Source organism: Glossina fuscipes, unplaced genomic scaffold (genome assembly GCF_014805625.2).
Source record: "Glossina fuscipes isolate IAEA_lab_2018 unplaced genomic scaffold, Yale_Gfus_2 204, whole genome shotgun sequence".
NCBI classification, from domain to species: Eukaryota; Metazoa; Arthropoda; class Insecta; order Diptera; family Glossinidae; genus Glossina; species Glossina fuscipes.
In genome coordinates this window covers 691675-716808 of record NW_023998547.1, presented here as the reverse complement: position 1 = coordinate 716808, position 25134 = coordinate 691675, and the positions used below count along the sequence as shown (strand labels likewise).

At 32.9% G+C, this 25134-nt stretch overlaps 2 protein-coding genes and 1 long non-coding RNA gene across 5 annotated transcripts in view; 1 reads left to right on the top strand and 2 right to left on the bottom strand.

The window, feature by feature from the left end:
* LOC119642044 overlaps window positions 1–25134 on the bottom strand; it is a 164654-nt gene that overhangs the window by 24492 nt on the left and 115028 nt on the right. The gene's annotated exons all lie outside the window — the stretch shown is intronic.
* Window positions 1–25134, top strand: part of LOC119642038 (cadherin-99C) — a 164799-nt gene that overhangs the window by 79988 nt on the left and 59677 nt on the right. For 2 of the 3 annotated variants that reach the window (XM_038040998.1, XM_038040997.1), the window contains 3 exons: window positions 1548–1745; window positions 16762–16940; window positions 17093–17215. In XM_038040998.1, coding sequence (XP_037896926.1) covers window positions 1568–1745; window positions 16762–16940; window positions 17093–17215 — 480 coding nt within the window. In that variant the 5' untranslated portion in view covers window positions 1548–1567. Of the gene's footprint in view, window positions 1–1545; window positions 1746–16761; window positions 16941–17092; window positions 17216–25134 lie in introns of all 3 variants that reach the window. The other variant, XM_038040999.1, reaches the window with a different exon arrangement.
* Window positions 19646–20404, bottom strand: LOC119642043 (ubiquitin-like). The gene has a single exon (XM_038041006.1). It carries the CDS (start codon window positions 20402–20404, stop codon window positions 19988–19990), a length of 417 nt encoding a protein of 138 aa, XP_037896934.1. The 3' UTR covers window positions 19646–19987.

Sequence of the window (25134 nt, the reverse complement as noted above, 5' to 3'; positions counted from 1 at the left end):
CCCCTCTTGCTTTTGCAATACACCACACGTTAATGCTTATGTGGTAAATATTCATTGTCAAAATGTTTTGTTTACCGTATTTCTGGCCTTTTATGGTAAATGCTCACATCATGAGACTGTTGCTGTGCTTTCAGAATGAAATTTTGCAAACAATGCTAAACGATAACCGTTGGTGAAATGCTCTCACACAGTCATCTACATATATATGATGGTATATATATGTACATATATATATTTATAGGTATTATATATATATATATATATATGTGAACATGTACATAGACTTTTATGGTAATAAGTAATTTTCATAAAACAAATAAACAAAAAAAGACATAAAAAAAAGCAAATCAAGTTTCTATAGTCAAAACAATTTAGTTTAGTTTTCTAAAACAATTTTATTGAACTCAATTCAAAATGAATTTTAGGTTTTTCTTCATTCTTTCTTTTACCAAAAATTTCATCCGAAAAATTTGAATAGATCTTTCAACGGGTTTAAAGGGGATTGTTGGATTGGCAATTTGAATAGATAAGGATAAGCCGTAATGCTGCTGAGTTGATCAAAAATTTAGAAAAACACTAAACTCTTACATAGATTACGTTATTACACACAAGTTAAGTTAATATCACTTTTATTTGATTTCTTTCTTTTGACCGTGAACTAGACTAAACGGATAATATTGCGTGACTAACTGTTGAATTTTCTCGGACTTTGCAGAAGCATTTCGTCATAACGAACGTGCCAAACTTCCTATTTGCACATTGGAGCCAGTCTAGCGATTTGTAAAGTAGAATAAAAAAATCCCTATATTCATAAGTAATCTATAACTTGGAATGCCAATCCCATCCCAAATGACTTGTGGAGGTGGTTTGACCGCGATCACTTGTATTTTTGGTTGGTCCATATTGCCTTAGCCAATTATTATTTGCATGTAATCTGATTAAGTTAAAAATCCAGGTATACTGGCATTTAAGTAGTATCTGTATTTGTATTTAGTTGAAGATTCATCTGTACTTGAATTTATTGAATAAATGAAATGAAAACATTGACTAAACTAATTGCAAATTTACGAGTAGATAAAGGAACAAGAATACAAGCAAACTTACTGTTGAATCGAGCATAACTGAACTGAACAGCTTGCAGTAATGGGTTATATATCGTATACAGCAGAAAGCGACATATTGCAAGCGAGGAGTGCGAATTTGAATAAGCTATATAAGACATTCAATGTAGAAGAATATCAAAAGTGCATACATCTCCTCTCAATTTGAATTTTAATATAAGTAAACTAGCTACCGGTTTGAATTTGAATTAAGAAACATCGGGTAGAGGAACGTGAACAGTGCGTCGACCTCTTTAGATCGTGATTCGGTGGTATTCAACTAAATTAGTACAAGCTTTAAAAGTTGATCCAAGCAAAGGGTCCATTCGTCGTCTTCTTTGTAGTTATTTCATTTTTATTTTTAAAAAAAAAAAATTTTTTTTTTTTTTTTTATTTTAAATTTTATTATTCTTTATTTGTTTTTCTTCTTTTTTGTTTTACTTGCAGTTTCTAGCTATAATCAAAATATGGCTTCCTTGTCAATTACCTGCCATTACTTAACGTACCTCACAGTTGTTTACATTTTATTAATAGTGATGTTATGCTGTCATAATGCTGTCGGTGTTTTGGGTAAATCGCAAATGTGTGAAGTAGAAACCGGTCAAACAAACATTATATTGGATATTGAAGAGAGCAGAGGTGACTGTAAGTAGTAACGTTTTTATGCATCTTTTATATAAGCAAATGCATATTCATTGCAATTTCCTTTCACTGAATATCATTCCATGTATTTATTTATTTAAATTTTTATTTAAATTTTATTGTTCTTTTTTTTTTTTTTCTTTAAATTCCAACCGTGCAAAGTGTGAAATTATAAAGTCATATCGTAGCGATTCGAACCTTCCCTTTTAGAAAATTATATGAAATAGTGGAGATTTAAAGCAACTTTTCAAATTCTTGCCACATAAATTAGAGATGAAAAAATTCCGCATAAGACGATAGAAGGCTTTGCGTCGAAACAAGAATTAAGCGAATATTTTTTTCACTTCTTCTATACTTGTTTCATCTTTTATTGAAAAGAAGGAAATCAAGAGAATGGATCGCATAAACTATTGTTGCATCAATCCGATACAACCCTGACGACTCTGAAGCACACATTGTGGAAAGGCTAAGCATATAAACCCTTGCGATTGCATATAATTATATTGATAGGTAATCTTCCTCGAAACTGTTCATTTTGACATATTTATTAGCATTTTTAGTATATGGAGACGTCTTAGGTTAGAGGTGTCAACTTGTGGCACTTTAACTTTTTACAGATCTCCTATCCAATTGAAAAAATATTCGTTGAAACGGTTTTTCCCCAACGATGATCGAGATATGTTGTACTTCGGTCCCGCGAAGTTTCCGGGATTTTGACCTTAGAACTATGGAGCCTAAATCCTAAGTTCAGGTTTGAGATAGTTTTGCAGATCCCTTTTTTTTTATAAAACTATATGCCAACGTTGTTCACGTAATTAACTTAGCTAACCTTACCTTACCGTGATTAGTAAAAAATACCTGATGTTGGGTAAATTGAACAAACAGCTTAACTCATAAAAACAAGATTTTGGTTATTAGGCTTTTGTTTGGAGGCTCTTTTCTTGCCTTAGTTTGGCTTATCATGTGTTGAATACTATTTCCATACGCGAGATTCGTTTCATATATACAGATCAATTTATTGTTAAAATGGTAAAATGAGAAAAGGCTTTTTATTGAAAGTAAAATAAAATGAAACCCACTTGTAGATGTTTTGATTTTCTAAAGGGAGATGAAGAGGAAGAGAAGATCTTTTCGTTATGCTATTTTTTAGTCACGTACGGTTTGAGGAAAGAGCATTCTGGTTTTTTTTGATTGGGCGCAATGCATGCGCTTATTTGATATTGTTGATGATAATTAACTGAATGTATATCTATTTAGCGGTTGTTAACAAGTTTATGTACATGATTGATTTTCTTTAAACAAAGAAATCCGCAAATCGCGGTGAAGAAGTTGATTGCTCTCAATGATTATTGGTAGAGGGTTTATCACTATGTAAGTACTACTATAGGGGCTAGCTTCCGCAGCTTAGGTCCACATTGTCCTCTCCAGTTGTTAGCTACAGAAAAATCAATTCGTTAAACTTGAAGAAATGAGTTTTAACTCTAAGCTGTAGTTTTTTTTGAAAATTTCTTAGAAGAGCCTTCGTCCAAATATGCAAGGTCTGCAAGGTTCACTAAATACTTAAGCAAATGTTCATTCAAAGAACTCAAACACGAGCTTACCTAAATGTAGCTCTATATAATTTAACCAAATGGTAGGAATAACTTTCCTTCCGCCGTCTCTCTTTTAGAATCCGTTACTTTACTGCACAATACTGATTGCACATAAACTATTCAAAATATTGTCCATTGGCCAATGACTCGTAAGGTTAGATAGCATTATAACCCGAATTAAGCAGGAAAAGTAAGGTGTGCGATGGTTATTTCTTCGGCATAGAAGATCCATGCAACTATTTGTTGTAGGGTTTAGTATGATAGCGTGTACAACTGAGTGTAGAATAAAGATAAGACTTGCAAATGGAGAAGTCACAGTACCCTACAGCACTATTTACACACTCTCTTCGGAAAGGGTAACGTTATACTCTTACATCCAATATTAAATTGAAAAATTTGTGCTTACAAAAAAAGTCTGCAACTGTTTTATCTTTTCTTGTCTGCTATCTTCCGACAAATTAATTCTTCCGAGGCAAATTAATATCATTGCGATTATTTATGCTGTCAACTGTTGAGTTCATATATCTTCCAGTTGCCGTTAAAACAATTTTCGATCTTTGGTTATACGCTAGGACACGTATGTAATCCTGTTTCTCTAAATCTCATGTCACCTCATCTCTAACTCTGTCTAATAACCTATTTTTCGTGACCTCAAAAGCAAGTTAAAACCTTACAATCGAGCAAGACATTGAACACCTTATACAACTTCATAAGGGGTTTTTTAAAAAAATACGCCTATCTGTGAAGAATGATCATAAAGACATGATCCGATCTAATTCATTTTCAATAGGTTTCATACTTTTTTTAATCACTTTGTAAGTTGCGCACGAAAGTACAGCAGACATAGGACGATAGACATAGATCAAATCAGGAGATATATACCAACAGATTCAGGCATGTCCAACTCTCTGTGTGTGTGCCTGATTTCTGTTTACGTGCCCTGGCTGGTTGGTGCGGAGAGAGGCACGCCATTTGCAAAATGGGTTTGGTCCAGACTATCTTCACGTCCGGCGTCTATATAACGCCCTATTTTAAAAGATTCTTTTCAGGGAGACAATTACGGTTTTTAAGTTTTCTCCTCCCGAAAAATTGATGAGAAATAATAATTTGGATGTGGATTTTTAAGTCACTCCCTTATAGACGATGTAAAACAAAATGAATATGACAATTTCCACACACCAAAGTGATCTAATAGAAAAATGTATTTGCTATGTTAAATACGGATCACATAGGTCTATATTTTAAACTTCTACCCGTATAAGCATTCCCATGAAAAGTAAGCTTAAAGATTATTCTTCTTGTTTTAATGACAAAAATAGGCAAAGCATATAAATTGTTTGATAAAACACAAGAAAATTAATTATGCTACATTTGAGCCACGACGGTCAGCGTTATTTTATTCACTCCCAGACAATGATTCTAATAAAAAATGGGTCTTTCCAGGAAAGGAAAATTTTGTAAGGTATTTAATGATCACTTTTTGCCGACTGTACGCTGTAAACAGTTTTCCTAACTTAAGTAGAAGTTAGTGGAGCAAATTTCAAGTATGAAAGGAAAGCCATAGGAAATAAATGAAAAAAAAAAAAAAATATATATATATATATATAATAAAGAAGCTACAAACAAAAAGCTTACAATTTCAATAAAGTTTTTTCTTACTTACATTAAAACAATGAAAATCATGCGTCCATAAGTACGTAGAAACATGTAAACCTGACAGAGCCGTAAGCATATGTCAGAAAAACTTCGCAACAAATGGCAATAAGCAAAAAAGAAAATCATGCTTAAAAAAGGAATACAATCGAATATAGATAGATACAAATCGAATTTATTTCAAGTGATATTTTTCGATCAGCAATAAAGAAGCTCTCTCTCCCTCTTCTCTCGTTTGCAGCTGATGTGAACCTTAATACCCAACTGCATGTAAACCAAATTAATCAAATGTAATTTAACAACTCGTTATATATGCGTGTAAAAGTTGTGTGTTTACAGAAATGCATGCAATGTTTACCCTAAGGATATGACTTTTCGATATCATACATTTTTCCAAGAAAGTTAAAAGGAAGTCGTAGAAAGAGTAAAGAAAAAGAAACAATGGAAAGAACTCAAAAAATATGTACGCGACTACGCTGACAATCAATACATTAATGAAACGAATGGTATAACAGGGAGCATATACCCATATAAATATTTATATATATATATATATATATATACATGTCTCTGCACATTTACATGTGAAGAGAGTTCCAAATTTTTTTTCTTTTTAATAATACTTTTGCTGTTTGAGAGGATGAGGATTAAGCTATGGAAACTTTATCGTATTAAAAAAAAAAAGGGAAAAAATTGCATTACTCTCCTTGATTACATGAGAACGTATAATCTGATATTGGAACACGTAGTCTGAAAAGAAACAGGACTTTAAATGCTTTGATTGTGTTCTTTTAAAGCATCCGAAGCAACATTTGCTTGGAAAGGATTCTTCACTTTTGGCCATTGACGTAAAGTCAATAATTTTTATGTGACTGTGTAAAAACACTAGACACGGCTCACTCTACACCAATTCGCCTAATACAATCAGTCATATAAAGGGTTTTCAAGAAGAGGGAAGTGGTCGAAAAGGTGGTCTGATTCAAACCATTTTCTATAGCGTTCGTCCTTGGGCCCAAACAAGTCTCGGTATACCAAATTATAACAAAAAATATCTCACAAATTGCGACCTGTAGGTTAAAGGCAAGAAAACAAGGCGGTCAGACAGATAGACAGACAGAAAAGCTCAGAAAATAATTCTGAATCGATTTGTATAATAAAATGTTTACTCATTGTTCGTTTAAGGATTCTTTTCTTTCCCCTACGTTTCCAAACTCACTTTGATCTCTTCCTTAATTTCTAGCTACTAGCAGAGTCAAACAGGCCACATGCGCGCATAACTGCATTCATTCGCAATTTTACATAGATCAATAATTGACTGACTATTTATTAGACTTTATGATCGGGTATTTCAGTCGGTTTTAGTTGGAAGAAAAAAAAAAAATTAAAATAATATCCCTGTAGTATCACCACGCGTAAGTGATAAGAGAGAAAGGAAGCGAAATTGTAATAAAATACATTTTCATTTGCTGATCGTGGGCTGACATTCTAACGTTTGTAGGTTTTCAAGTTTGCAATGAAAAAAAAAAAAAAAAGTTAAGAGCGACTGCTTTAGTTTACTATTCTCCAGCTACCATTATTAAGGAACGAGATTCTTTTATTCTATTCTATTAGAAACGAAAGCACCGCAGGATATTTTAGCATTTTCTAATTCATCCAATAGCAAGATTGAACGTTAAACAACACACCCTAACAACAGTCAAGAAGAACGAAAAGCAAACTACCACAGTGTATAAAAGAAAAAGGAAAAAAAAAATTTTTTTTTAAATAAAAAAAGAACCAGGAGTTTAGAATAAAGCATGACTGTACAATGAACAAAAAAAACACACACACAAATACTTAAATTTCAACAGACTTGTATCCATACCGTATGCACTAATCACGGATGCTGGCACTAAATGTTGTAATAATGGGTTTATATTGCATATACTCACACACACACACACACAGTAGAGTAAAGTTAAGAGTACAACACGCATGTTCGCATGTGTTCGATGTTGTGCAGTTAAATGAAACCATGTATGCGGTTAAAGTTTGTCTTCCATGCAGCGAAACGTAGAGACTTAATGATGATACTACTACGTAAGTACAAGTTGCTGCACATTTTAAAGTTTCACAAGTGTTCATAAACATACACACTGCAATAATATTGAAAATGTTTTAACCATAGCTACCAACAATAATACTTACTTGCAAGCATATTCTCGTAATGGCAATATGCGGAGAGTTTTCTTCTCCTTTTACTAAATGGCGTCACGTTTTGAGCTTCTTGTCTACAACACATGCTTATCACATTAGTTGAGCTTTTTCCTGTTGAAAATAACTTTACGTTTATGGTTACACGCGTAAAAGTACACGCACACAGGCAAACACACACACACACACACACACACACACACATAGATATATATATATATATTTATGTAGCAAACTGAAATAATTTTTATTATAAAATATTGGATTTGTATGAGTCTTTGCATTAGTTACTTAGGGTATCACATGGGAGTCTGAGTTTTGGTTTTTGTTTTTGTGTTTTTTGTTCAAGTTTTTCGTAAAAATTCTATAAATATATTTAACTGATTCATCAGTTAGATATTGTGGTTAGGTTTTAGTAACGCTTTTTCTATATTGTACACATCTGGGCGTGTTTCGTTTTCTTACTTTCATTACCCTCTCTCTCTCTCTCTCTCTCTCTCTCTCTCTGTCTCTGTCTCTCTATCCCTCTTCATAAACTTCTCTCTGGATCTCTTTCGTGGCTTTCCACTACCTATGCACGCTTTAAAAGGATTTGTTATAATTTATAAAAGGAATTTTCTATGTTAGATGTTAATCTATGATTAATGCAACAGCTTAGGCAAAGTGTTTTTGCCAATGGTTGTTTCCATGTTTTTTCTGTTTTTTTTTTTTTGCATTTTCTTTCTTTCTGTTTAGTTAGTTAAGTTATTGTGTTGACGTTCAGCTTACAGGCGCAAGGTTCCCAAAAGCGAAAACTTACGTATAGTTTAGTTGATAACGAAAAATTACTCTTGCACTTTTATAGTCCACCCCGTAAGAGGCGTTTCTTAAAGGTAAGAAAACAAGAGTACTCATCTTTATATAATAGCCGGCATTCATAACATGAGATATGCTAATATCGTTTTTCGATTTGTGACGATTGAAAAAAAAAAAAACTATGCATAAGGGACAACAAACTGTAAAGTAGTTATTTTCTGGATTAGCGTAAAATTTTGAATCGTTTTACACATGCCCATCTATTCGATCGTTCGTTCGTTCGTCTGTTCTTAGGAACTCGCAAGATCTCGTAAGATCGCATGCAAAACTGAGACTACATTCATGCGCTTTTAAGTTGCATTCTTAATTAGCTTCCTGGTATCCCTATGTAATATAAAAAACATAAAATGACAAACAAACACTTTCTAATACAAAAGCACAATCAAGTATTTAAGTCCAAGCTTTGGTACAAGAATTTATCCCAACTTTGTAAAATATCGGCGTGAAAGCGATCCCGAAGAAGTGATTTCTCAAGCAACTGTTGCTTAATATTTTTCATGTATACAAAGGCATTTACCTAAAATAATAGGTATCCAAGATTCGCCTTAAGGAGTGCAAGTATAACCGTGTTAGAGTTTTTAATTTTTAATTTTCTTTCATTTTTTGCTTTTTTTTTTTTTTTTTTTTGTTAAACAAGACTTGTAATGGAAAAATGAGAAATTAATAAAATATCTTTAAGATCTTTTTCTTTTCCAAATGATTTAAAGAAAGCCAAATGAAAACATCATATCAGGTCAAGAGCTGCGATTAAATACGCTACGCTGCTCCACTTAGAAAAACAATTATACATCTTCGCTACAGAATATCGGAAGCTATACCCTGTTTCCATGTAATTGCATGCTTTTCGCGGCAGCCCTTTTATGTGGTCAAAAGTGTTAACTTTGGCGTGGTAGAAAATTTAATTTTCTATTTTTAATTTTTTTCGTCGTGTTTATTACCATGTAAGGCCTACATTTTCATAAGAACCCATTCATCAGTTGGGACTTAGGGAATAGGGACCTTTGTAGTCCAAGTTTGCTAACCAATTTTCATCATAAAATTAAAAAGAAAGAAAACTCAAACTTATTAAAGTGATACATTTTGCAATGTGTGAAATGATTCAGAAAATTGGTCCATCCTTGCAATCCTTTGTCGTAAAATGTTGAAAATTGCAAATTTCATTCATATAAAAACTTTTCAACACCAGACTTTACATAGGGACATGGTATGCACTAATTCATTTTCAATAGAGTTCCATGGTCAGTGAATCAAATTCCATCGGAATAACTCGAAAGTTGTTAACTGAAAGCTGAATACAATAATGTATGGGCCGACGTACACACAAGATTACGGATAAAGAACTTATACAGTACAGACAAGAACCGATTCTGAGTCGATGTAATAAACGGTTGTTCTACTTCAAGATTTTCGGGTTCTTGCATACATGAGCAAAAGCTATAGTAATATGGCAAACACCACAAGTAGTGTAGGGTATAAAGACATGTTAAGAATAATAGGGGAAAACCTGCTCTTCGCAACTACATTAATTCCAATATTTTTAAAAACTAAGAAGACATATTTTATGCTAATTAAACGGCTTGTTTAGAATACAGTTTCCAATTATTTCCTATGATTTCTTTTTCTTATGGTTTTCCTACGTCGTGCTAAAAATCAATAATTTTTAATTAATTTTTTTCTTACATTCGCCGTTCATCATACATGAAGTGCGAAAAATTAATTGCTTTTAATTTAAACAATTTACTGGAATTATTAAAGCTAACAGAAAATATTATGAACAGTAAGATCGTAATAGATAATCTAACACAGCCATCGAACAGTGCAATTTCAAGAGCATCCAGTTTTTTTACAAAAAAAAAAACTATTAATAAAAGCAATTAATTACTTGTAATATTGAATTTTTTTTTGGTTTTTCCAAAGAGACAATCAGTAGTTTACAAAATTTCGCATCGTAAATTACCAAGGAGGAATCCCCATCCCCATCCCAAGCAAAATAAAGTAGAAAATAGAATAGAAAATAAATTATCCCCAAAAGCTGCCATGGAACAGTACGTTAAAGGACTTAGTAAATAGGATTCTCCTTTTTTCGCTTATAATCTCTTTTAGCTGATGTCTGCGACAAATGTCATCTCTGCATAGTAATTAACTTGTCTACGGTAACTCTTTATGGAATTTGTTCTTAGAAGTAGTATCGGTTTCTATTCTATGCATAAAAATTTGAAACACAAAGTTTATTCAACCCGTTGCGGTTAAAGCCATCTTCGCAGTGACATAGCTTTTCCTGCGGAAAATATATCGAATAAGTCTCTGAATACTTACGCACTGCAACAAACCAATAAAGAGGTTTCTGAAGTATTGTGCACTACATTAACGCCAATGACTTCGAGGCTTAAGATCGTCCATCCTATGCCTCAGCTTTAAGTTATATTAATATGATGATTGTAGACTAGGACATTATCTACATGTACCAAGTCATATATTTGATCTACACTAGAATTTTAACTGCATTTACGCACTCGTGTGTTACTTCTTGCCCATGTTGCCATATTAACGCTAGTAACGGGAGGGATAAATTTCGTTTAAAGTGGGGAAAACTTGACTTGGGATAATGTGTTAATCCAGCAAAAAATTCCAAAGTATTTCCTCTTAACAAAAGCAACTATTATAAAATTTTTGTCGGGAAAAAACCATTTTGTCTTTAGTTTAAAGCGAAGTGAGAAGGAAAACATACGCTTTGTTAAATTTTATCGATTATATGAACATTGAAGTTCGTCTAAGTAAAATTGAAAAAGAAAGCGCACTCATTATCAATTGTACTGTGCAAAAGTAGTGCAATAAATCTCACTTAGTAAGGACCCATAAGAGTGACGTATGATGTATTCTATAGAAGGACGATATTGGGCAGTCAATTCCCAAAAGAAAGTCACATAGGCAAAGCATCCGTTTTTAGATCGATTAGTGTTACCTAGTCAGTCGGGACAGTGTACACAAGCCTTTTTTTTACCCGATTTCTTTTGCACGAATTGCTAAGGTAAAAACAGGGTTGAATGTAGGTCCTTGCACAGCAATAATTGTCCCCACGCAGCAATAATTGAAAATATCTCATTAACATTACTTTATATGCAACTTTCTCTCATGTAAAACGGGCCACTAGACCACAGATTTCTTTTCCATTACACTCACATGTAAGCCATAGCAAGTAATAAATCGGATAAAAGACTTGATCATAAACTGGAAAGACTTTATTTCTTTTTACAATAATTCCATATCGTCATCGAAAATAAGAAAACAAGAAAAGGTTAATAAAGTGCAGAACATACTTTAATAACATAATAAGGCCTTAGCAACAACTTAAAAATACGTCTGATGCATCTTGTGCGTGTTGTTTGAACACGGATCTATAATGGGTAGCAAGGAAAGACTTGCGATTCCAATAAACAAAAATATCCGCCCAATAATTTATGTAAATCATGTTGTTCTGCTTTGTTTTTGTTAAGTATTTCGTTTTTCCTTGTTCAAAGCTATCCGAGGTTAAGGTATTGAAGCTTGGTTTCGTCAACAAATTTTAAAATTTTATTACGCTTCGATAGAATTCCAAAAAAAAAAAAAAAAACTTTTAAATTTGTAATAGATTGGTAAAAAAAAAAAAAGGTAAAGCAATTATTTCCAACTTTTGCTTGATAATATACTAAGGCTTATATCGTAAACTTTATATAGCTTTTTGAGTCAACATAAACTAACAGAGGAAAATATTCTACACACTGGCAATAAATTTGTAAGGACAACAAGTGTCAGGAACTTTTATTATCAAAGTCTTTAAAAGTCACTAACACAATCTGAAAAAGTTTACCGACTAGTGTCGTTAACTTTCCATAGGAAGGATTTAAAAAAGACTCGAACAATTAGGTACATACAGCGAAGATTTTCATCCACTGAGTGCGTAATGTCTTTTTCGCTGTAAGCATAAATTTGCTGAAATAGATAAAAAAAATAAATAAAAAAAAAAAAGAAGAAGAAAAGAAAAGTTAAGTAGAATTTACAACTTTGCAGTTAAAAGAAGACGCACATGCATGAATGCGTGTGGCATTAATTAACGGTAATAACATTAAATAACTATTAGTTTTCGATTTTTGAAGCATTTAATGCATTGAAAAATGTAACAAAATGTACAAGTTTATCACTTAAAAATGAGTGAAGCTACCACGACTGCAAGACTACACGAATGTCTAACTACTGGAACAGTGGCTGATGTACGTTCATGCAGCTAACTTATACGCGGGAGAAGAAGAGCGGTACCTCCTGGTATTGTTGGCATTCAGGTGTAGTTACTTTAATTTCCGGCAAACTGATTTTAAAGCTTAGCTTACGATTGCTCTAGAATATACAAACGAGACAACCGCTGAACTTTTTTTAAAAGAGTAGTAATAGTAATAATAATAATAAATAAATAAATAAGAATGAACTGACAAGCCATCATCATCATCATCATCATCATCATCGTTCGCATCAGAAGCTAAGCTTCGGCGGTATAAGTACATGTATGTTGTTGGAAACTTTATTGTTGTTGGCTATTGGTGTTGGTACACATAGCGAACACCAACCGTTGAGCTGATAAAGCGATGAATGTTCAATGATTTACATAAAATTCAATGCATTTTTACGTTCATACATATATGCGTCTACCTAAGGCTGCGGTTTCCCTGCTATTGCTGCGATGTTGTTTTAGTTTTTATGTGTATATGTATATATATATATATATATGTATGTATGTATGTGCACGTATTTATATATGTATGTATTTATTTGATATATAATATATGAACTGTTTTCATTTTAAACCTATTTCACTGACCAAGTGTTGTTATGTTAAGTTTTCTTGGTGTTCTTTGTTTTGATCAGATCGCCTTATGTTTTGCCTCTTTTCGTTTTATAGCCTTGAGGGCTTGTACATGCATGCACGTTTTTTTTGTATTGTCAAACTAAATATGAAAATAAAAATTACATCATTAATTTAAGTTTTTTTGCTTTTGTCTTTTTTGCATTCCTTTTTTGCTCATGTTAACAATTAATTGGAATATAACTCAAAAATAAAACCAGCAAAAAACAAATTCCTGTAATTATTTATCCTAAGCATTCATTTAAATAATATTTTATTTACTTATTATAGGAAAAAAAAAAAAAAAGAAATTATAATTTCTCTGTTAATAATAATTCTTTTCACGGACGCCGATGTTACTACACTGTTATTAAATTTAAATTTATTTGCCACATAAAATATATGTATTTGGATATGTATGTATAGTTGTTATAAAATTACTTTTGTGGCTAAAAGCTATTCAGCTTTATACTTGACTTGATCATCAGCTCAACGTCAACATTGAAGTCTTCTTCTTTCTCAGCGCATACAAGAGTTAATCAGCAAATTTCTTCAATCACTTAAAATGCACTATTGTCCTTTCTTTTATATGATATTGATAGTGATTTTTCTAATTTCTCATTAATTCGATGACCATAAGTTAAGTACGGTACACAGCTGGCTGCCGAAATATTAGAAATATTTTGAAGAATTTCTTCAAAACGGAAACCAACGAAATTGTAAGCGAGTCTGCCGGAAACAGCTAAAGTCCGAGGCACTATGACAGTATAATGCTATCCGAAAGTTTATACGTAAATTATTCGGAAATGCGATCAGATAGTTTCTCAACTTGAAACTTTTGGAAAATTTAAAATTTAAGCCTAAATGAATTTATTGAACTATCTCTGGTTCCGATCAGATTTAGCAAATTTACGCATTTTTAAGGCAAGAACTAATGCACTATACAAAACTAGATCTCTCTCAAAACTCACTGCCAAACGATGTAGAAAATATTCAAATACTTTGTCATACTATAAAGTGGAGAAAAATTTCGCATTGATTCCGGGCGATTCGTCTTTCGTGATTGTTCTCAAACAACGTAAAACTTCCTTCTCTTCTTTCTTCTTATTATCCTTACAACTATGCCCCAAGAGCTAATAGCACAATAGATATTTGCTGTGATGAAAATTTAATCTTTGTACGATCAGCTGACAAGAACTCACGATATCTTAACTCGCGCAATGAAAAATTAGTATCCGCTTGATCTGATGGCAAGAATATCAGATTTACTTACAAAACGTAAGGACCTGAATTTTTATATTCGCTAGAACTTGACGAGATATTTTCAAGGTCAACGTTTCTGGTAGAGTATCGGTGATCAAGTCCCTATGCTTATTAATGCGTAAAATTTTGCTGATGAAAATTATCAATGAGATGTCATCATCATCCTAATAGTGATCCATAAAGGTTCTATTTTAGACCCTAATCTATAATTTCGTTGCAATTATTATCAATTATTGAGGCACTGCAATATCCAAGGCCCTCCGCTTGTCAGTAGTTGCCGAATTTTTAAACCTTAAGAGAACTTTTGTTGAATGTTTCCAAGTCGACGGTAAAGATATTCCAACGAAAATCTTATATAAAATCTCTATACTAGTTTGCTCAAACTTGTGCTCCATTTTCAGTAATCAAATATAAATTAAAATATTGAGGGAGCCACGAACAACTGATTCGAAAATTGAAAAACTTCTTGGATTTTTTCGCCGACCCGCGTAACAATTCTTCGTTTATGGGTAAGAAAAACGATTGGTAAATAAATAAACACTATTTATGATCTTCTTCCTTCGTCTTCGAGACAGATACTCATAAATTACCACATAATACTTTAGGAAACATACATTTTATTTGGTTTCAGTTCATTACACTATTTTACTTATTGAGAACATGTTTAGTTATGTATGTATATTAGAGTAACGATGTGGAAGAAGCTAGAGTGGCGAGGAATACCGTAGAATAGTGCAAAAGTTAAATACTTAAATACTAATTTAAACGTGAATTTATGAGTTTAATGAAAGTCTTAACGCTTTCAGTGAAAAATGATGATGAAACTAACGATTACGATAATGACGACTGTAGTAGCGATGAGCTTGATGTTAGATATTCTTGAAGAGGTTGTTGTAAAGTGAGTAAAATGTTAACTTCCCCTTGTTTTCTTCAAGCTAGCAAACAAAACATAAATTAATCCTCTTTAACAAACTACCGATATTGGTTTTAAGCTAAAAACTATAATACGCTTTTTATGTGGATATTATTTTCTAAGCAGCAAAAAAAAAAAGCATCCGTGTGTTTTATAAATATGAAATTAAACTTTAAATAAATTTTATTGCAAAAAAAAAATATATATATATACATATATATATATTCGCCCAGAAGCCTTTTCAAGTCACAAGTTGTGAGTCATTTGCTTCAAGTCATTAAGACTCTTCAAGATCTAGATTAAAAACAGGTTTAGACACCAAGAATCTAAAAGAAATTTTAATAAAAAAAAAAATAAAAAATAAAAAAAAATAATAGTAAGAATTACGTTAAAAGATGTAAAGCATTTTACTAACTTTACTTGAAAAGTTGAAGGCATTAATGCAAACTTTTGTGCTATCATTGCCGATTTCTTGTTCAACGCACAATATACGATAAGATTATTATTTTCGAATTTGTCCCTAGCATACGAAGGACCCTTTTGGTAATGCAAGGCGAGAGCTCAACTCGAAGCTTTGTACAAGTAATAAGATGGTGAGTTTACGAACATAATTTGGGAACTGGTTTTGCGAGTTGTGCGAGCTGCGGATTTCTGACGTGGATTTACGACCCTTTGTTCATTCAAGACCCCTGTTTATTAAACTGTTGGCGTAAAGTATTAAAATATGCTTTAGCAACAGCAAACTTCGCAAATTTTTTAATGTCAAAAATGAATAAAAACGTAATACTTGTACAGGCCGACGTTTAAAAGCCCGTAGTGCCTTGTAACTCTCTCTATATGTACTTCGGTGTATGTGAAGCCGTACTACAAATGGCTTAATCCACTCTATTTTCAAAAAATTCAAAAATTCATGAAAATATTTCGAGAGTCACGACCTGCGAGTGGAACATAACACTACATGGGCAGACAAGAAACAAACACACAGATCGATAAAAAGGCAGATAGACAAAGAGACAAAAAAGATCAGATGCACAAACAGAATGGTGTACAAACAACCAAATGGACGGACAGACAGACGGACAAACAAACACCTACATAGGATTAAGTCGGCACAAAAATTGAGTTTGATCCATTTTATGATAAAAGGTGAATTTATCTCTCATCTCATATATATCCATCGCTATCGTATAAACCGCATATATGTCGGCAAACCTAATGTTGCATAGCCGGTACAACAGAAAAGTGAACATTTTGTCAGGTTATTATTAAGTATGTGCATTAATTTTATGCATACCGATCGACCCAGAATTGTAATCTGAATTAATCGAAGCATGTCTCTCCACTTGTCCGTCCGATGTCTGCCCATATAAATTTGTGTTAATTTTTAATGGCGTTCATCCCAAGGCCAAAACGCTTCAATGTACCAAATTCTATCAATATATCTCAAATTTAGCGACCTGTAAGCTGAACACAAGAAAGCAAGAAGACGATGGTTTTGAATCGGCATAATAACACGTTCCTCTATCCCAATTACTTCTGTGTGTTGCACATATCCGCACAAACCTTGTATACACTAGGACCACATGTGGTGTGCGGAATATAAAGTTGATGTAAAAATAATTTCGGCCTCTGGCACAAAATTTTAAATAAAAATTATTTTTATTTTTTTCTTTACAGATGTCGGTCAACATACAAATCCGCCGGAATTACCCATATTCGGTGACCCGTTTACGGAAATTGCTTTAGATCTAGTCTTTCCCAAGGGTCAACCGATATTTCTATTAAATGGCAAAAGACTGCAGCTTTTACAACCTTTGGATCGAGACGAAGAGAATTTAAGTCACATTGTTTTTCAAGTAAGTGAGAAACAAATTCAAATTCATTCAAACGATGCTGAAAATCTAAAGCAAAATTTTTTTTTTTTTTTTTTTGTTTTTATTCAAATTCCTTTCTTTTTTTTATATATTCTTGCTTTCGTTTTTTCTTTCAATTCTTTTACTTTGAATAGGTTTCATGTACGATACGGTCCTCACAGAAAAGACGCAATATACCGATTATTGTGCGCGTGTCCGATGTTAACGATAATGCTCCCCGTTTCATGAACACACCTTATGAGGTTACAGTGCCTGAGGTAAGTTAGTTTTTTTTTTATTCATTTTGCTATTTCAATATAACAAATGTACGAAGAAACATAAGAACACATAAAACCGATAACAATTAAACCAAATATTTGTTTTATACAGATACACACAGTACAAACATATATAAGTACACATATATATACACATACATATTGCATTATATAAAACTCCTTCAATGTATTAACTTTCATTTTAAGTGTCTGGTAATTTTTCTGCTTTTTTTCTTTTTTTTTTTTTTTTGGCTAGGAATTCTATGAATTTGTAGTTTTATCGTATTCGGTTTTAAGGTGGGTGGTTTTTTTGCGCTCTTACTCAAACTGTCTTGGCAAAGCTTGATGGTGCTCGCATTTCAGTGTAGTGCATATATCTTATCTCGCGCCCACAATTCCTTTGTATTTTTATACCCTACACCACTTCTGGTAAAGGGTATATTAGGTTAGTGCGGGTGTATGTAACACTAAGAAGCACTTAAGATAGCATTTTTTATTATACCGATCGATTCAGAATCATTTTCTAAGCCTATCTGTCTGTCTATTCATCTCTCCGCCTATCTATGTATTTTTGGGTTCATGCCAGACCTCCCAATTTTTGAGATATTTTGATGAAATTTGGTACAAAGACGTACTTTGGTTCAAGTACAAACGCTACTGAAAATGGTTCGAATCGGTTCATTTTTTCGACCGCCCTCCATATAACGCCCTATTTTGAAAAGTGGTTATATGGAAAGAAATTGCACTTTTCAAAATATTTCTGCAAAAGTAGCTAAGTAGTAGTGTTTTAGTATTCTAAATTAATATGAAAATTATGAACTGGGGCAATTTTTAGAACTCTCTCCCATATAACAGTTCCTAAGGAAACTGAAGCCTTACATAGTAAAAAAGTCAAATTTTCAATATTCGTGGGGAAAATTGGCTCAAATGGGCAAAGAGTCTACCTTACAGAAATTGGACCACGTAGGTCTATTTATTGGACACCATCGCATATAAGGATTCTCATGAAGCGTAAAACTTTATATGCCACAAAAAATTAATTGTTAATTTTTTTGCAATGAAAATTTGTTCGTAATGGTAATTAAGTAAAAAAATTAAATGGACACAAGTTCAATCACCTGGGTCTATCGGGTCTATTCTCGGCCCCATTCCATATAAGTTATCTTATGAGTAGTAAGCTCTTCGGAAAAAGGCTTCATTTCTAATATTTTATAAGGAAATTAATTCATGGTAGATAAACGCTACGGAATTTGGATTAGATAGGTCTATTTTTTTCTGGACTCCAACATATATAGGCGCTATCACGAAAAGCAACCTCTTACACGCAGAGAAAATCTGTCCTCCCAATATACGGGTTTCCATGAAAATAATGTGTACTTTTCAGTGTATTATTACCCAAATAAACGGAGTGGTGTAGGATGTGTAATGAACGACTCCGCCCGAATATAATGTTCTTGTTATAGTGTAGTAAGTGAAGTATGGAGGTAAAGTAATTTTATTTTTCCATTTGTGACGCTTACAAATACTCATTATTAGAGGCTCCTAACAGAGGCTCCGACGAATTTGACGACGTCCCTCTTACCTATCTGCCTCTTATTGCAACTCTTACGTTTGTGGAGAGTTGCTGTTTACGCTATAAAGTAACTACTTAGCCTGAGACCACATACAATGCTTGCAACAAGTGAAGGTAATTTGCTCATGAAAATTTGGAAAAAAAATTATGGAAAAAAGCGAAAAAGTTATATACAAAAATATGTAAAATATTTCTATTAATAATTTACCGACTTTTATTAGAAAGCCAAGCATAAAGAGACGTACAAGAATCGTCTGACAATTTGAATAAAAGCCAACTTGGCCCGCTTTCGGGTTTTTTATCACCTTTCCGAACAAGAAAAAATATTGCAAAATTTCTATATACATTCTTGATTACTATAGGATTTATGAATATGCATTAACAACACTTAATTTAATATATCTTTCTTAAGCTATGTTAATACACCCGTCGACGATGGTATGTTCTCAACAATCGCGTTGTGCTAAAATATTTTCCATGTTCTTAGTTTTCTAATCACTATGTACAGAACATATTTTCTTTAGCAGTGCAATTCCCGCTTCCACAAGACAAGCTGGGAAAAACAATTTAAATAGTTGCTGCATAGTATTAAAGAATTAATTTGCGAAAACAATGCAACACCACATAATAATTAAAATCGAATTATATATATATATATATATGCTTCTGCACATAAGTGTTCTTAACACTGTTATATAAGTTTTATTTCAAGCATTTAATGATAACAAATTTTATAATTATAGATTAAAAAATGAACAAAGAAAACAAAAAGTTTTATTTTTCTTTCTTTAATTTACATTAACATTTAAAGATTGCTGCACAGCAAACACAAATAACTAAAATTGAAAATATTTAAAATTTTATTTTCCCTTTTTTACCAGCCATGTATAAGGTATTTGGCATTTCTTCACCTCCCCTTCGCCATTCGTGATGTTGTGTTCTAAAAATAGCCGAGCAGTATAAGGAGATAAGGGGAAGATCTTGTTCTTCTTTTCTTTTTTTTTTTTTTGATGGAAAATGCAGCCCAACGAATCAGCCAGCATGAACTGCAGGCGGAATTTATGGAATTTTTAAGAGTTCGGACATTACGTTGCTAAAGGATAATATGACAAATAGGCAAAAAATGATGAATCTTGACTTTTAAATCAGCGATGTGTACTGCATGGCTGAACTTTGCAAAATAGGTCTTTGCAAAGTTGTTAATTGCAACCACGCAAACGCCGCGACAAGTACGGGGTTGAATGATTGCCGACAGAAGTCAAATACTGATGATTTGGAGGAATATTTTCTTTGTCTTCAATTTTTGCCTTGACACCTTGAGCGGTGTCAGAAGACTCAACCTTCAATGCAATGGTTTTATTTTGTCGTGTCTTAACATCAATATCATTACCGCCAAGTAAACGTAAAACCAAATGGAGAGTCGCGCCCTTTTGTATGTTATAGTTCGTTAGCGTGCAACTATCTTCTAACTGCTTGCCGGCATAAATCAATCGGCGTTGATTTGGTGGAATACCGTCCTTATCCTGAATCTTGCTTTTAATCTTTTCAATAGTATCGGTCGGTTCGACATCTAAAGTAAGGGTATTGCCCGTTAACGTTTTCACAAAAATCTGCATTTTTCAAAAAATCCGCCTTTTTTCACTTCAGTCACAGAGAAAAATTTACTTTTTTAAACTTCAATATTTTTCAATCGAATGTCATTTCCTTTTATTATTTTTTTTTCCTACCTAAGAGAAAAAATTTCCAAAGTCTACTATGCTCAAGAAGAATTCGTTTTGCAAGGTAGAGAAAAGCGTTCTTTGTTGCTTGGTTTTTGTTTTTCACTTTGAAGGCATTAAACACGTAAACAAGTGTCTGCTGGCTTGTTAGCTTACAGAAAAGCTTGCCGGTTGGCGATGTTGAAAAAATCAACATCGTCCTACTTTTCTTTAAGGTCTCGGCCATGCAGCCCGTTTTGTCCGGCATATCATTTTACTGCTGGGAATGATGTGTGATTGATACGATAAATGCAAAATTCTTCCTGAAGCTTCGCGTGCATTTGCGAAATATTCCCTTTATGCCTTGTATTTTTTTATTATACCAAGATAAAATATTTAGGAACATCCTTGCAAAATTTTCATAAGATGTCCGCTTCTCAACAATATATAATTGATCGTAAATAAGCTCGAAAAAATTCGTTACTTTACGCATCTTTCTTAGGTTCTAAAGTAGAAACTCTAAAAATTTAACAACATAGGATCATAGGCTAGGACAAAAGGAACGAATGAAAATGCGCACCAAAAGATTTTAATAGTAAGCCGTTCTGGGTTAACACCAGCCGTGACAAAAGAGCTCAAGTTGCTCCTTTTAATATTCACCATCAAGGACCTGTAGGTTGAACACAAAGAAATAAGATAGATAGACAATCTCGAGAAGCCATTCCGAGTCGGTCGATACAATAAACGACGTCACGTCCTTCTGGGTATTGCATACGTCCACACAAACTTAATATCATCCGCATGAGTAGCCGAGCAGATAAGGCAGTGGTCACGTATTCATATCTTAAACGCGGTGAAGTTTATTTTCGTCGTAGCTATTGTGACTGGTTAGTCACTAAAGCCATAACACATACAGGTTACCCACACATCCATTAGGTTTCAGCTACTTCCCTTTCATCCCTTTTTTGGCCCCTGAGTGTTTTGTCCCCTGAGTGTTTTGTCATTTAATAAAAAAACCAGGTAGGAAAGCTATATTCGGCGGGGGCCGAATGTCGCATAACCGCCACTATGCTTTTCGTATTCTATATTGCAAATTCTTTTATTTGATACTCATATCACTGGTATTATTATTTGCCTTATGATAAACAGGCGAAAAACTTCAAAGAAAAAAAATAAAATTGAATTAAAGAGTAGGGTGTTTCATAAAGTAAATGTGCAAAATTTCGGCCTTCGAACTTTTATAATTTCTCAGTGATGACGAAACACCCACAAATTTTTGGTAACAAAAAAAGGGACCTTCCGTCCGAAAACTTCCAATGTTTCTAACAAATTTGAAGTTGATATCTTCATTTTTGCGGAGAAGAGATGTGCCAACAATAAACACTACAGAGACACACAGAGGGACAGACATGGCTTAAACAGTTCAGAATTTCACGCTGATCAAGAATATGTGTACTTTACAGGGTCTCTGATGGTTCCTTTTGAGTTTTGCTTACATTATGACAACAAAGTAGAGTACAAATGCCCCCTCAGTGGCGGGTAAAAAAAACATGTAACCTTGTGCCACAAGGAGAAGGGTATAAAAAATGTTTTATTAATAATCGAAATTATATATGATTTTATATGATCGTAAACGTACCACTTTTTCTAAGGAAGTCATTCACAGCACAAGTAGGAAGAACTATGCGTATTATGTCGGTGCGTTTAGTATTAAAGAGATTGGTTTTTTTTTTGTATTTACTTTGTTGGTATTATTTGTGCAATTAACTAAGTTGTTTATTTTTAGGTCACAGTGTTGCGTAATTAAAAGAAAAAAAATTATATATAAAGTGTCTCTTTCCGTGAAATTTTTAATTTAAATTTAATAACACTGTAATTAGACATAATGATGACAGTGTAACCTAATTCTTTTTTTCAAAATATGTTTGCTGCTCTTCACTGCACTTCTTAACCAATTACTCAATCAATCTATATAAAAATTATTACTTCCGCATTATTAAATTACCACCGCAAACAATAATAATAAGAAGACTTGCATAGAGAAGAGTGCACGATGTACTTTCTACTTTCTATACGGAATTCCTCCTCCTTTAATCAAATGTTGCTAGCAAGAACGAATCGAAAAGAATTAAAGAAAAAATTGATATTCCGCATACACATCGAATCGTTATTATCCACTACACTATATTAAAAGTTTGCAAGATATTGCGCCTAACAACAGAAGAGTGATAGTTAGGTAATATGATAGATATGAAAATCAATTAATGTAAGATTTTTTTAAACGCCACGCTAAACAGTTTTTTATAATATTTTTAAGCTTTTTTACTTAGCCCAGTGTGCTATCTGTTTTTGAAGAAGAAACAAAGTATATCTTAGGCGTAAGGTACTAACAAACAAACTTATGTTTATAGCTGAAGACATGACATTATAGCAAGGAATTTAAGTGTATATGTATATATGTATATATATATATATAGCTATTTACAAGGATGGTGCATAATGAGATTCGAGCCCGCGACCACTAATTTTCCCTTGTCGAGGAGGCGGTGTACATCTTCAACACAGAGTTGGTAAATACCGTATATACGAATACGAAATAAAGGAGTTACGATAATCTTAAGGATTAATTTCGTGGTGGATCTTACTTATCTTTGACCTATTATGCAGGAAATATGTTTGCGACGAACTATTTACGTGATAAGTGTGAATAGTCCTCGATTTTCTTCAGAGAGGATTAACTGGTCATTTCGCTTTTAATCGATCCCCTGTTCGAGAGGTAGTGGTGGCCTCTTATCACAGGCGGGCATCGATTCGCGTTTAAATAAATCGTTGTGTCGGCGAACACCATGGAGCAGAGACTATGGGCGAATTTTTACATAAAACTTATGCAGCCATGTGACAAGTATTTGCGCTAAGGTTAAGTTGGGATATCGATTATCTCTCATGGCTTCTACTTCAATTTTAGAAATAAACGAAGAGTACGAAACTTCTATTTCAATTTCTTTAACGTTAAGAGTGGGAGATGTATAGTATAAAAACGCACTTGGTCTTGGAATCTTACGATATTTTCATGCAAATATCCCCTTACAGCTTCGCATTATATAGGATGTAAATGAAATTTTGTAGCAAAAAAAATTCGATATATATTTGTTCAGACAAAAAACGTACGGCAAAGATAATTTCACTTAAATAAGATTTTCCATAAGATTTGATTAAAGCTACGCCCTTAACCAACGGGCAACAGACGGGCAACCCTGAGTTTACATTATAGCACTTGCTGCTGAAAGGAGATTGTTTTTTGTACCTTTATTACGTAGAACGAACCCTGGTACGAGATTTGGTTGTTTTTCTTACTAATAGCTTCAAATAACTTAATACCTGATTTGACATTTTAAGCAGATTTAAGAGAATTTTAGCAAAACGAAAGACAGTCTAACATCTTTAACGAGAAAAATTTCTGACAAGAGTTGAGAGAGTTTTATAGGGTTTACGAGATATTTGACAAACTTATTGTATCCTCTCCTGGTGTTTATAATAACTGAGGAAAACGAGTCGAGATAATTAGAGCTTAAATAATACAATGTCATGAACTAGTTTTCACAGTGACTTTGATGAACTTGATTGAGCTGGTTTGTAGATGTGTGAGAAGTGTAAACAAAGCAAAAAAAAAAAAAAAAAAAAAAATTAAAAAAATAAGCAAACAGTAAAAAAAAGAAGCAAGAAATGAAAGGATGTCTCTTCGCTCGATAAGAGATAACAGGAATATATATATATATATGTTGTGATGTTCCTCGTAGACATAGACAGACATCAATCAAATGAATCAAATGAATGATTGTTACTCGTAGCAAAGTTTTAATCGCAAATATCATGGAACGGATGCTACCAAGTGATTGCTAAGAATTCATGGAAATGCACATAAATTTGTCTTTTAAATTATGAGAAAAATTAAAAATAATTTTCATCGCAAATATTTGTAAAATTTTGTTAGAGTAGAGAGCAGTTAGAGTTCAAGACGCAGCACTTACTTACTTACTTACTTAGTTATTTACTATTATTTATTTATTTATTTGTTGTGCCTGTAAGACATTGTATGGTAGTCGGCTTGTTTTTTAGTCAGTTAACTTACTTTATTAGTAGAAAATATTATGTCAACTCAACTTTGAATGATTGCCCATTAAATGAGCTTAAAATGTTTTCACAATAACTAACCACCAGGCCGGACTAAAGGTGGTGCATGGGCAACTTCAACGCCACTATCATATAATTGCCAACTACCAGATTTCATTTAAAAGTTTTTTTTTTTTTTTCGCATAAAGAAAAGGTTGGTTGTGGTTGTGCGGTTAGTCGTTTGGTTTCGATCGTTCGCGTTTGCTCTTTCTTGACTCACAAATAAATAAATAAATAAACAAACAGCATAAGAAATACGCTATAATATAAATATATACAAACATACATACATACATACATACATACATACATACATATATATATATATATATACATAGACTTGTGGCTTTTTGTCACAAATGAAGGTGAATTTGTGACAAAACAGCACTGAAATATTATTATAAGCGAAAGATAACCAAAGTGATAAAAGTTGTCATGACATTTTTTTTTTTTTAACGTTTTATTTATTTTTTTTTTTG